The following is a 14,391-nucleotide window of genomic DNA, read 5'->3' on the forward strand; positions in this document are numbered from 1 at the left end:
GCTTAATTGACAGCATTTGTGGCATAATGTTGATTACCACAAAAAACTAATTTGGACTTGTCCCTTCTTAAAAAATAAATAAATAAAAAAAATAGCAAAAATCAAGGTTACAGTGAGGCACTTACAACAGAGATGAAAAGGTCAAATTTTTGGAGGGTTTAATGGCAGAAAAGTGAATCTTATAATTTTATAAAAGCACTTACATTAATTCTACTGTTAAAACTTGCGTATTATTTGAGCTGTAAAGTTGTTTAAAGGTGCACTCAGTAACTTTTGTCTTTGTGTCATTTTGATTTACAGTGACACCTAGCCGCTTGGATGCAGCATAATTTAAAATCAATAGTTTTCAGTTTCAGATGCCACTGTAGAAATTTAGCATTCACAGTCAGCCATGATTACTTTTTTCAGATTAAAATTTTTATTGGTTGCTTCTCAACATGACACATAACAAAGCAAAACATTTGTAATGAGGTACAAGGGAAAGGAGCAGGCGAGAACCGGCTTGACAATATAAATAATAATTTAATAATAAACTTAAACAAAAAGACAAACACAAACACATGCTGGGCAGCTGCCCATAACTCTCTCTCTCTGGAACTGCCACCTCCGGTCACCTTTATCCCTCTCGAGAGCTTGATTAGCCTGATTAGGGGCCGGGTGTGCAGCATCACGACCCGGCCCCACCCTCCTCCCTGCCACACTCCTCCCTCCTCCCTGCCACTCTCCTCCCTCCTTTCCTTCAGGCCAGGGTGCCCCTGGCATGACGTACAACCCCCCCCCCCCTTTACGGGGGGTGTGTGCCTTCCCAGCCCCGCCCTCTTTGGAACTGGGAAGATGACAAGGGGAGCAAAAAAAAAATGAGAGGGAAAGACCAACACAGAGCGACAGCAGGAGAGAGAGAGAAAAAAAAAAAAACTTACTCGCCGGTTCTCCGATATGCCGTAGCTTGGTCCTCGGCCACTCCTCCACCCTCTAGTGGACGACAGCCACACCTCCCCGGGCGGATCAGAGGCAGTCCTCAGGCCCCTGGCAGACGGAACGCCCCGCCATGTTTTCGGTTCTCCCGCTCCAGGCGGTCGGCCAGGAACCCCTCCCCACTCGCGGTTGGCGGTCCTCTCGACCCCGCCGCGTTCTAGCGGCTGGTAGGGGTCTCCTCAACCCCTGGCAGCAGCCCTGACCACTCCAGGCGGTCAGGTAGGAGCCCCTCCTCCCCTCGCGGTCGGCAGCTGTTCCTCCGCTCTCAGGTGGCCGGGCCCCTCCGTCTCCCGGCAGATGGCCGTGGCTGCTCTGTTGGGATGGATGGTAGTGGCGAGGACTCTACTATGGCGCATCCCTCCTCCTTCCCGGGTTTCGGCACCAGTGTAACGAGGTACAAGGGAAAGGAGGAGGCAAGAACCGAACAAACACAACCACATGCCGGGCAGCTGCCCGTAACTCTCTCTCTCTGGAACTGCCGCCTCCGTTCACCTATATCCCTCTCGAGGGCTTGATTAGCCTGATTAGGGGCCGGGTGTGCAGCATCACAACCCGGCCCTGCCCTCCTCCCTGCCACACTCCTCCCTCCTCCCTGCCACAACATTCATATTCAATCAACCATTACTCCATAACTCCATTGTTTCCCTTCCCCCCTCCTGATCCCCAACCCCACCCAGACCCCCAACAAACATCCCTGTGGCCAAAGTCCATGTACACACGCAGATAAAATAAATAAATAAATAATAATAATAATAATAATAATAATAGATTTTTACTTCTCAATGTAATGACTCCCCTGCTCTTACTTGAGCCAGCACTAAAGTAAATATGTCCACCCCATATCTTCCCAAATTTTCAGCTTCCTGCGGGGAAAGATGCGTTTCTTGAAGAAACACTGTATCATATTTCTTACGTTTAAGAAAAAAATAACCTTCCTTCTTTTTATGGGGTGCCCCAACCCATTCACATTCCATGTGGAGAGAGATAATCCACTCATATTAACATCTGACATTTTGACATATAAGAAAAAATAGATTATGTGTCAAAAATAAAATTATAAAGACCACATTCCAACATTAGTACAACAATCAACCCCAGAACTTCCCCCAGAACCAAACAAACAGGAAGAAAAACGTGTGCATTAACCCCGCGCACGACAGCGCCAACCGGCATCCATCCCTCTAAACTCAAACAGTCCATGTGCCTACGAGAGCCCCTGCAACAACTTTGCCATTAGATTGCTCAAGTCCGGTGTTTCTATACAAAAATTTGTAAAACAGAATTACACAGTAGAAGATAATCTAAAAAACAAACTCCAGCCCATAAGTGGAATAAAAAAATAAATAAAAAAAACCATGTAGATTCATCCACTTAATTGTCTCGAAGTTGTGTTCCTCCACAAAACAAGCTCCAGCCACAAGCGGAACCAGCACAAAAACAAATAAAAGGCTTCAGCCTTTGTTCAGTCGTTCAGCCTTCCAATGTCCTGCAAGAAATATTCAACAAAACAAACTCCAGCCGCTAGGCGGAACCAGCACAAAGAGAAGCAAAAAAGGCGCTCAGTTTCCTCGAACAGTCGAGTGTATGTTTAATGAGTCGGTCCATTAGGCGGCAACATGAAAATCACCAAAAGGCTTACTCACTCCAATGTTTTTATGTAGGACAATGCTTGCTGTGGGCAAGTAAATTCTCTACATCCATCCTTAGTATCTATTCTCAGTTTGGCCGGAAACATCAGAGCAAAAGTGATCTTCCGTTGATGTAAGAGTTTCTTGCATTCCTTGAATCGATCACGTTTCTCTCTTGTCAAATTCTCAAAGTCTGGGAACAAGAAAATGCTGTGGTTCTTCCAAGAAAGCTTTCCTTTGCTCCGAGCCTCATGTAACACAAGATCTTTATCAGATGATCTCAGAAATTTGGCCAAAATTGATCGGGACCTGTCTCCCTCAGCCGATCTCCGAGCCGGGACTCTGTGAGCTCGCAGCTTCCATCTTATGGCCTGTTATGTTGAGCAGACTCGGGAAGAGCCCGTCTAGGAATTTCACCATATCTCTGCCTTCCTCATGCTCAGGAATTCCAACAATTCGGATGTTGTTTCGCCGACTATGATTCTCCAAATCCGCTAGCTTTTCCCAAACGCGTTGCAAGTCTGTCTTGGTCTCTAGCGGATTAGCAGCTAATTCCCTCTTTGATGACTCCAGATAATCTGTTTTTTGACATCCGACAATCTTGTAACCAACTCAGAGAATTTAGTCTCCATGGAAGTAATCGATCGACGTATTACAGCCAAATCCTCCAAGTCTGCAACAAACTTCGTCAGCATTGCCGACACGTTCATCAATTAATGCCGGATTTCTTTCAATTCACTGTCCGAATTGAATCCGGGGCTTCCTGCCTGCCGCTGCGGGGAATCAGCTTGAGCACGTAAGTGTCTTTAAATGTCTCCAGAGTCCAAGGATTTTGAATTTTTTGACATATTGTCTTCCTAGAACAGTTAAGAATCAGGGTGTATCGAATCTCACTGGTTTATGACACAAATAGCATTAAAACTAGCAAAGTGCACAGAGCTCGCTGCTCACACGTCCACTCCTCGCACGGTGCCACGTGACTCCAGCCATGATTACTTTAATCAATGAGTGAAAGTGTCAAATAACAGGATGGTTACTGAGATTAAACCAGTAGTATACGACTGGTCATGTGATCCCCATGTGCGGACCCTCTCCATGTAGAATTGTGATGAGGAGGAGGGCTGGGCCGGGCCGTGACTACACACACCCGGCCCCCAATCAGGCTAATCAGCCGAGGAGAGGGATAAAGGCAGCCGGGTGCGGCAGTTCAGGAGAGAGAGAGAGAGTCACACGCAGCTGCCTTGTGTGCATGTGTGTTTGTGTCTTTTTGTTTCATTAAATATTACTTTGTCTGTTCCGCTGGTTCCCGCCTCCTCCTTGCCCATGTCCCTCCTTCCCGGCTGATTAGCCCGACTGGGGGCCGGGCATGCATAGTCATGGCCCAGCCCCGCCCTCCTCCTCATCATAAGAATAAAACAGTTTTTATAAGGTTACTGATATGACTGGAGTTTTCGTTTTAATGTAAGTGGTCATGATTTCCTACATATATCGCAAAATAACAGTTCATGTCTTTAGGAGTTAAACTTTTTAATGAGGAAAAAAATTGCAGAGTGTACCTTTAAATCACAGTTTTTATAGCTGTTTAATGGTTTTAGGGACTACAACTTTACGTCGTCATGGCAACAAAGTTGTAAAATTGGATTTTACTTGACACTGAAAAGATTAATAAGCGATTTTATCACACTTAAAACATGTTAACATGCATATTGTTTACGTCTTGTGGCTATACTTTTGAAACAGTGAGTATTTTAACGTTTACGGATTGGCCCCATTCTATTGTAAGTGCCTCACTGTTAACCATATTTTTGCTTTTTCTTTTTTTGCTTTTTTTTTTTTAGAAAAGGAGAGACAAGTCTAAATTAATATTTGTGGTAATCAACATTATGCCACAAATGCTGCCAAAGCTCCCATTTAATGGGAATTCAAAGAACTCAAATGGCATCAGTATTCCTTGTATTAGATTGCACTACATATGTGTATGTGTGTATGTATGTATGTGTGTGTCTGTGTGTGTATGTACGTATGTGTATAACTATTTTTTATTTTTTATTATTATCTATGTCTTGCTGCTGTTTTTGTATTGTTTTTGTATTGTTGTACACTGGAAGCTCCTGTCACCAAGACAAATTCCTTGTATTTGTAAGCATACTTGGCAATAAAGCTGATTCTGATTCTGATGTTCCATTATCACAACTTAAAATTCTCATAAAAATGTATGAAATCCTGGAAATGACATATATTACTATGACCTTTTGAATTTTTTTAACAATAAACAATGTACAGGATTCAGTGGTTCTCTGGTATATGCTGCCTCGAGGATACCCGCCCAGATCCAGCACATACCCTACCTCAACCTTGGTGACAACATCCTCCATTTGTTTTCAGCCAAGAACAGCTGGGCACTGAAAAATAACTATGCATACATTTGTCTATGTGAGTGTTGGAGGTGTACGTCCATGTGGGTGTGGGCAAAAGAGAAAGAGCGAGATTGAGTGCATAAGTATGCATAGACAGGTAATGAATAATGTTTGTTCTCACCTTTAAAAGCCAGGTGCACTCTGGGAGCGGACCGATGTGTGCAGGCCACTTGAAATACAAAGGAAGCCAACAGAAACAGGAGGAGTTTAGTTTCCATAATTCTCATAGTAAGGCCCATTTGCAGGCAACCTATACAAATTCACAAAAACATAAATAAATAAAAAATAAGAAAAGGTGGACTGAGAGAGAAAAATAGAGAGAGGCTAAATTTATCACTGGTTTAGACAAAGGAAGTATGGAGAAAAGATGAGAGGAGTTTAAAAAATAGCTTGGAAACAAATGAGAGATACAGAGAGGAGGAAGAAAAACAGAGACAGTTCGATTTAGACAGACAACAAACGAAACAGAAAAACAAACAACATGACTACAGCTTACTGTACTCTCCACACGGTCATATATTTAGCTTCACGTTCTAGCAGCCAGACAAATCCCAGCCTGTCACACCTTCCTCCAAAATAATTCCATGCAAAGACAGAGCTTTCAGTCCTGCATTAGAGGGTCAGCATTTATGGTACACTGTGTCAATTTTATTTTTGGAAAAACAGGTGTTGCTAATCATCTTCATCCACCCTGTGCAACTGCGCAGACTGTTTTCAGAGTTAGCAGATTAAAATGTGGTTTGTGACCCATGAACAGGTTGGGGAGGGGGGGTTGTGCAGGGGTGGCATGATAAAAACCACTAATTGTGAAAAAGAGCTTAGAATGCCATGTGCCTGGGAAAAGCTTGAGGTGGCAAATTCCTCCAAGCTGCTGCAAAGCCCTGTTCTGTTTGTTAAAACTTGGAAGATCTCGTAGGCCCCTGGTGTCCAGGGCTGCGCCTGCTGCCACTTTTAGATCCATTTCCATCAGGTACTGATCCTGTATATGACATCATCAGCTTTCCAGTGATGCATGTGGGTGATGTCAGTACAGCAGTTACCCACATGGTTGGGATTTGAGTGTCTGTGCATTCTCTTTGCCAGAGATGTGTGATTAGATCAGCTTAAATCAGACTGAGAAGTATTTATGCTAAATATTTGTATTAGCATTTTTAAGTACTGCACCTGTGAGTTGGCCAGAGTTTACTTTAGGTTGTTTGTGTGTTTTTGTTTTTCAACATGTGGAGGCAAATGTTTTGACACAAGGCAACATTGTAACTTGTTTAATCCTTTTCCATGAACTCACGCGCGCACACAAAACAAAAAAAGAGCCTAGATAAAAAAAGTCTAGGCTCTTCCAGCTGTCAGTTGTTCAAATTCATATTCAAAACACATCTAAGGGCTTGTCTAGGAATGTAATACATGTCCAAACTGCAAGATGACATAGACTGAGAGAGAAAAGTAGGTGAGAGACAGAAAGGGGACTGGAGATGTTTATCTTTCTGTATATTCATGCAGATGTTTATCACAACTCTGTAAAAGTTTGATTGGGATCATAGCTGGCAGTGTAAGAGTTAGGTACTGAAACAGCGATGAGATATACATGGATCTGTGATTTCTGATGCACTCATAAAAGACTAGAAAACCAACAAATAATTGATATGATCTGTTCCAGCTCAAAGCCTCCTCACTTCTGATTCTGAATTAAAAAATGCCTTGATGTTACATCACAGCGTTTCATTGGCTCTTGATGAGACTCACTCTGTGCAAGAACAGATCTGTCTTATGTCTCCTTTCACTCACATATTCAGCAGCATCAGTCACTCAGTTGTTTTTACATTTTGATTCTGGCACTGATTTGAGGGAAAGAGAAGGAAACACACGCACACACGCACAAACACACACACAGCTACACAGTTAAAGGAATATTCCAGGTTCAATACAAGTTAAGCTCAATCAACAGCATTTGTGGCGTATTGTTATTACCACAAAAAATAATTTCTTAAAAAATAAAAATAAACTAAAAATTAGAGGTTACATTGAGGCACTTACAATGTAAGTGAATGGGGCCAATTTTTTGAGGGTTTAATAGCATAAATGTGAAGCTTATAATTTTATAAAATAAAACAAATGTATTATTTGAGCTGTAAAGTTGTTTAACCCGACCGTGAGAAAAACAAATAATTGTCAAAATATTAATAACTACAGACTTGACCAACACAAAATAGGTATCGTTTGAAAGCTTAGAATCTGTACTTTCCAATGCATGTAGGCATTATGACCAAAACTGAACAAGTGCTTTGAAATTTGCAGACAAATCAGAAGTGTTCCATTTTGATAATTTATAAAAATTGTGCACTTATTGTGCACTTATTGCTATCAGTAAAAACATCAAATTGATCAAATAGCCATGTGTCATATGTTGTTGAAAAAGCTCTCTAAGAGTAGAATACAATCAGCCTAGTTGTTTTACTCACAGACAAATGTACAGTGAGTAATAGTTAAATATATGTCTTTGGTAATTCTGTTGGTGTTGCTTATATGCCATGCTTTCGCTTATAACTTCAAGAAAAATAAACGGAACATAAAATATCACATACCATTACTTAGAGGAGGTGATTATTTTTTAAACAAGCTACACAAGGTAATTGGATGCATAGATCATTAGATAATCCACACAAAGCACAATGTTACATATGGCCACCAGGAGATGGCGCCAAGTAAATGACACAGACTCAGTAATGCAAACTCATTGGCTGTGTCTCGTTTCGAAGGCTGCATGCTAGGTAGGACGCATTCTTTGAAGGCTGCAGTATACCGAGTGTCCTCCTTTAAACAAGCCTCGTTTAAACGAGACGGCCTTCGTAGGACAAATGGAAATGGAACGTAACGTGGTTGCTATGAAAGCACGCCACACTTTAACAAGCGACAGCACTTTGAGTGAGAAGGGAACAAAGTCCCTCTGGAAGGGAATGCATGAGGTACATTTTAGGAGAGTTATAATGATGTAAAGAGAAAAGAAAATAGATTTTACAGGTGTACTTTTAGTCTAATAGTTTATTTTAATTCTATATTAATATAATTATACGTATTATATACTCTGCACCCATCTACTGAGGTACTTCAACTTGGGAATTCACATTCCTTGCGTTTGAACATCATATTTACGGGCAAATTGGCGTCATTTTTTTTTACATTTCCGTTGAAGCAAAGAATTGTGGGTTGTGAGTGCCCACAAAGGATACACCTCATGCATCCTCTGAATTCCTGTGAAAGAAGGTTGCATTCGAAGGCTGCATTCGAAGTGTCCTACTCGCTTTTCTGAAACGAGACAGCCTCGGTGACGTATGCGGCCGACAAATGCGACCTCCGGAGAACACAGCCTTCCAAACGAGACACAGCCCTTGAGTCAAAAGGCACTCATTCTGTGAAATCTCATTACTAAAATAATGTCTGCATGCTATGCAAACCTTTAGTCTTTGTTGTGTTTGCATATGTAATTAGTTCTAATGTACAATGATTATGTTTTATTTGTTTGGATAGACTTTTGGACACATGGAGACGTTTTTGGACACTATGATAAATTAGGGGCCAAGCCTCGAAGAGGCTGTAGCCCCTATTGCATCTGATAGTTTTCTGTATTATTATTATTATTCTGGCAGGGAGTCTATGGCAGCCCATAGAACCGTACGTATAAAAATGATGAAATTGGCACACTGATGGGGTGGTCACGAATAGCCCCCATAACAAATTTTGGGTCTCTAGAACAAACTCTGTAGCGCCACCACCATGTCAAAATTCACTTTTCTTTTGGGCATATCTTTTGAACCGTTTGACCTAGAGACATAATGATTTTTTGTCTAATTAGTCTCCTCCTGATGATTCCAATGGACATGATGATTCCCCTGACATTAGGGGAATCATCATTAAAACTCTGCCCATTACAGTGGTCGTCATCTTGGATTGTGATGTTTACAGTTTAAACCTTAAACCAAACAATGGCTCAAAATAATCTCCAGACCGAGCCACACAGATATGACTTCACTTCATTTTGATTTTTGAAATTATTGAAAAGTTACATCATAGTAAAGATAAAGAGGTCAATGTGAAATAGGATTTAAGGCTAATCAGGACCATAATCTTAGGGTAAATGCAGAGTTTGGAGACAGTGCCACCTATGGGTCAAGAAATGTGAAAAAATTTTGTTTTTACCCATAACCTTTGAACTGTATGTCCTAAAATCATGAAGTTGGAGTCTCTGGATTCCTTGGGTCATGAGGATTTCAACGATACCAATTTTTCCCATAACTTTTTTATATCTTTTGAATGCATTGTCGGATTTTAAAGAAAATTGGTATGCTTCACAAATATCATGTCCTGAGGATAGCTGAGCAGTTTGGAGACAGCGCCACATAGTGGTCAAAATGCTAAATTTTGGTGTATTATTGTGTATTATATGTTTTCAGAAAATGCAGAGAGAAATTTAAACATTTTTTTTTTTTTTTTTAAACCTTCTAATTCTCAGGTTGGAATCTCTCTTTAGCAGTTTTTCAGCTTGTGGCTCATAGCGCAGCAGTCTGTATGACTTATGTATGTGGTATGGAGATCAAAAAGGTTTGCTAGTTCAAGCCCAGCTGTGGACAAGTTGAAAACAATTTAGAAGTTGCAAACACTTTTAGTTGTGTTTGATATCGGCTCTCCAACATTTTGAATATTATGATAAAACTTTTATCTTTTGAATGCTTGGACGGATTTGAATGAAAATTGGGATGTGTCTTCGACATCAAGTCCTGAGGGTATCTGAGCTGTTTGAAGACAGCACACCTGTAGTTGAACAGAAAACACTCTAAACTCAGCTTGTTTCTTGCCACTCATTGAGCATGTCAACTGAGTGGCACAGTGTCCTGGACTATAATTCTAAAAGTCATGGGTTCAAATCCCCACCTAAACAGGTCATCAGGTTTGATTTATCTTTTACTGGAGTCTTTGTACTGTGCTTACTGAATGATTGCAGGGCTAATTGAATTTAGATTTGTATCTTTGTTGTAAAGTTACTTCAATATGAAGTTGATCATGGTAACTGCTGTGTTTGGCTGTGCTTACTGTAAGCATGGTATGACACTCTGGTGACTGTCAACCATGAGGCAGCATGGTTCAGTGGATTGTGCACAGAGCTGTAATATGGAAAGTTACAGGTTTGAACCCAGCTTTGGATGACTTATATACCAGTGTGCATTTGCAAAATACACCATAGCTACTCTGAGGGTCCTATAGGTTATAAAGGCCTGTAGTGTGGAGGAGGGTGGGGCTGGGTGGAATGACAAACACCCAGACCCCAGTCAGCCTGATGAGGCAAGCAAGGGCTAAAAGCAACTGAAGACAGCAGCTCAAGAGAGAGAGAATTATGGGCAGCTGCCCTGTATGTGTTTGTGTGTCTTTTTATTTAATAAAAATTATTTATATTCTCAAGCCGGTTCTCGACGACTCCTTTCCACTGATGTGTTACAAGGCCATATAGACAAGGCAATTTAGGGGGCTTGGTCCAAGAATGGCTGCTTGCAACTATATTTGTAATGCTATAACTTTTGATTGCTTTGTCGTATCAACACAAAATTTCTCAGACACAGCTGACATGAATGGAAACAAAACAAAAGCAGTTTTTTCGAAGCCACCTTATTTACACCCAGAGATATATAATGTCAAATCAGAAAAATCAGAAAAAAGTACATATTTGGTAGTTTCAGAATGTATCATAATCTATATCATTGATAAATACGTTTTCTTTACATTGATACCAAACACTTGACCCTCGTTTCTTTTGTTGTTGTTTTTTTTTTTTTTTTTTTTTTGTCAAGTTATAAACCTTTAATTTTGGGTATGCCACTGACACAGGAAATATTTAAAAACATCCTCAGAGCTTAAAGGTGCTGTAAGTGAGTTCAACTGATGGATTAGCCACACCCCCTCTTTCCAAAACCCCGAACTCCAAAGATACCAGAATTAGCTTTATTGAGAGCAGAAACGGTTGTTTAAAACAACCATAGTAAAACAGCACCCTCAACTGACAACTGTTATGAACAACATGGCTTAAAATAGCATTATGCCTCAATAATCCGCTACAATACTATGAGAATGCGCAAAATGATTGAAAGGCAGAAAGTGTCATTGTCCGCGGATCACAGACACATTTTTGTTTGCTGTTTACAGAGTCTAGAGTTGTCACAGAGACAGATCAGATATCTCAGGGCACATATTTCATTAATATCTTTCAGGAAGTAAGAACATTTTTTGCATTCCTTTCCATGAAATAATCGCTTACAGCCCCTTTAAAGGGTTAAATATTACTTTTAATTGTCGTTTTAGGGTTTACAGTGCTATGTCATCATGGAAACGAAGTTGTAAAATTGGATATAACTCTAGAGCGAAAAGATTAGCAAGCGATTTTATCACACTAAAATAAATTTAACACGAATATTGTTTACATCTTGTGGCTATACTTTTGAAACACAGAGTATTTTAATGTTTAGGTATTGGCTCCATTCACTTCCATTGTGAGTGCCTCACTGTAACCAAGATTTTGCTTAAAATTTGTGGTAATAAATCAACATTATGCCACAAATGTTGTAGATTGAGTTTAATTTATATTTAACCCAGAATATTCCTTTAACCTGAAAGTTAGACAAAGACAGACAGACAGACAGACAGAAAAATGCTGGAGTGAGATTTTCTGATTTACTAGTGAGAAACCAATCCTGAACAGTAATTCTTAACTAAATGCAACAAATTAAGGCTACAAATAACTACATAACATGTATTCCTAATTCTCTCTTTAAAAAACTATAGCCTACCTGTTAAAGTGCATATTTGCTGTTTCAAACCTTGAGTGAGAACTGACAGGTGTAAGCCGTTATATTTTCTTGTTTGCATGCATTATGTATCAGTCGTCTGCCGGAATGGCCAGCATATTAATTATGGATGCTCAAGCGCTATCTATGACGTCCATTAAATCCAACTGAAGCGCGTGCGTTTGTTCCCCCCTTTATTTTTTTATTTTTTTATTTTTTTTATTTTTTTACTGGCAAAATTACAGACTGCTGTATCTCCTTATTATTCCAAATATACGAATTACCATAAAACTAAATCAGATTCAAGCAAATGTTAAAAACACACATATGTTAAAACACATATAAGTTTGTCAAAATTAGGCCTATTTAAAAAAAAAAAAAAAATTAAAAAAAAAAAAAATCGAATAGTGAATAAGCCCATGCAAAATCACGTAATCTTCACAACAGCGTAAATTATTACGACTACATCTTTTTTCTCGCGATAATTAAATAGAGCATTATAATAAAGGCTGTTTCTTAACAGAAGTGTTGCAGTAGACTATATAAATCGGAGGTTACGACCTTATTAATTAGGCTATTTATAAAATGTAAAAACGATTGTTTTGATGACAATTCAGCATGTTCGCACAAAATTGAAGCCCACGTATCTGTTACCACGTAACAAGACAAAAGAAACTATATAAAAAACTAGCTAGACCCTTTAAAAATATATAAAGACCCCAACAACGAATTCCCCGACATCCTCTTACCTGAGACCATTTAAAAAAACTCTCACCGGCTCTGACCGATTTAAACTCCAGACTGGTTTAATAAAAAATAAGAGAACTATATTTACCTTATTCGGTCCTCTGTGACTCTGTCGGTGATTTCCTCCGTGTATTTTGTGACTTTCAGGCAGTGTATTTTGAGATGTTATCGTTACATTCCTTAAAATCGCTCGCGCTTTACATCTGTCCAAAACCTTCTCGTAAAAACATAAGAGCTTTTACAGCTCTAGTCTTTTGAATTCCGAGATTTGGGGCATGCCAGTGATTCAGTAAAGTCGGCGACACAAAAAGTTTGTGAATTTGTGCACGCAATTCCTTAGTAGAGCTCTTATCTGGAGAGTTGAGGAGATAAAGGCAATACAAGTCAAGAGGTGTTTAGCTGATTTCGTGACACTATCTTCTTCATTTACCGCTTTGAATACAAAACAGAAAATGTATGCGTCGTCTTGTCACGGACAGCTACACACTGCCCGTCGCTGTGTCGGAAGTGTGGATGTTTTGCGCGGTGGCAGGTGTTTTTGGTTCATTTTGCCGGTGAGGTGTCACGGTCCAGCCCCCTCAGCAGACAACTGCTCCCGACGAGCCGCATTTAACTATGTGAAGCCAGGAAGTCATGAACAGAATAGCTATGAATGCAGATACTGTATACAACAGTTTATATGCCAGATTAATTTCTGTTTGCATTTGATGATGCTTCTTCTCCATATACATACATTTATATATATATATATATATTTTTTTTCTCTCTAATTCTTTTTACTGTATCATTACCTACCTACCTACTTTTAACTTTTAAACTCTTAACTTTTTAATTTTATAATAAAATTTAAAGGGTTACTTCACCCAAAAATAAAAATTGTCCATGGAACCCAAAGGGGGATGTTGGGCTGAACATTAGCCTCAGTCACCATTCACTATCGTTGCACCCCCCTCCCCCCCCCCCCCCCCCCCCCATTCATACAATAAGAGTGAATAGTAACTGAGACTGTGTTGCACATAAGAAAGACACACGGGTTTGGAACGACATGAGGAAGAGTAAATGATGATGCAGAATTGTATGTTTGGGTGAACTATCCCTTTAATGATAATTTTACAACGTGATGATACTTGTACATGAATGTATTGCTATGTGTGTGTGACAAACCTTGATTTGTTTAGATGCAAATTATTGTTCAACGCAAATTTACATGCTATGACATCTGTGTGGTCTGTCCTGTCCATCTTCATTAGAGGCACATCACTAACTATTGCTAACAGTGATTGACAGTTGCAAGGTCTTGTATGGGATACCAACTGTTGTGCACATGTAGCGGATCAGTTTGTCCCGCCAGAACGTGTTCAGAAAATCCCAAAGCTCTTTCGCGTCTGGCTGCAGGACTCACGACAGCGGGGACTTAACACAGAGAAGTTGGGGTGGGTGAAAGGACATTCTCTCACACAAAAAAAAAACGTGCAACTCAGTATTTTAGACACAAAGGGCTCATGGTGTGTGTTCTTACTAGGGCCTCCACTTCTCTGGCACACACTTGGATGAGCAAGTGTTGTTATTACAAGTTTAACACATTTTCATTGCCCTATCACATAATTCCAGAGTTAGTCCAAGAATAAAAACAAATTCCATTTCCTTTTGGTCTTATTAAAAGGGGGGGTCTGTTTTTCCAAGACATTACACAATGAGCCCTTTGCTTGTAGGCCTACTGCTGCGGATGTGGAGGTGGTTTCTTGTCTTTCTCTCTCTATGTGGGAGGCATCCTTTATTCTCCTTTGAGAGGAAGTGACT

The 14,391-nt window shown here is 40.1% G+C and overlaps 1 protein-coding gene across 1 annotated transcript in view; it reads right to left on the reverse strand.

Moving 5' to 3' along the window:
* sema3ga (sema domain, immunoglobulin domain (Ig), short basic domain, secreted, (semaphorin) 3Ga) overlaps nt 1–13,159 on the reverse strand; it is a 37,038-nt gene extending 23,879 nt beyond the window's left edge. The window contains exons 1-2 of the mRNA XM_051653090.1: nt 12,680–13,159; nt 5,142–5,270 (exon numbers count right to left, since the gene is read on the reverse strand). Of these exons, the coding sequence (XP_051509050.1) occupies nt 5,142–5,259 (118 nt within the window). The 5' untranslated portion in view covers nt 5,260–5,270; nt 12,680–13,159. The remainder of the gene's footprint in view (nt 1–5,141; nt 5,271–12,679) is intronic.
* Nucleotides 13,160–14,391: the final 1,232 nt, after the last annotated feature.

The sequence above is a fragment of the Myxocyprinus asiaticus genome, chromosome 24 (genome assembly GCF_019703515.2).
Source record: "Myxocyprinus asiaticus isolate MX2 ecotype Aquarium Trade chromosome 24, UBuf_Myxa_2, whole genome shotgun sequence".
Taxonomy (NCBI): domain Eukaryota; kingdom Metazoa; phylum Chordata; class Actinopteri; order Cypriniformes; family Catostomidae; genus Myxocyprinus; species Myxocyprinus asiaticus.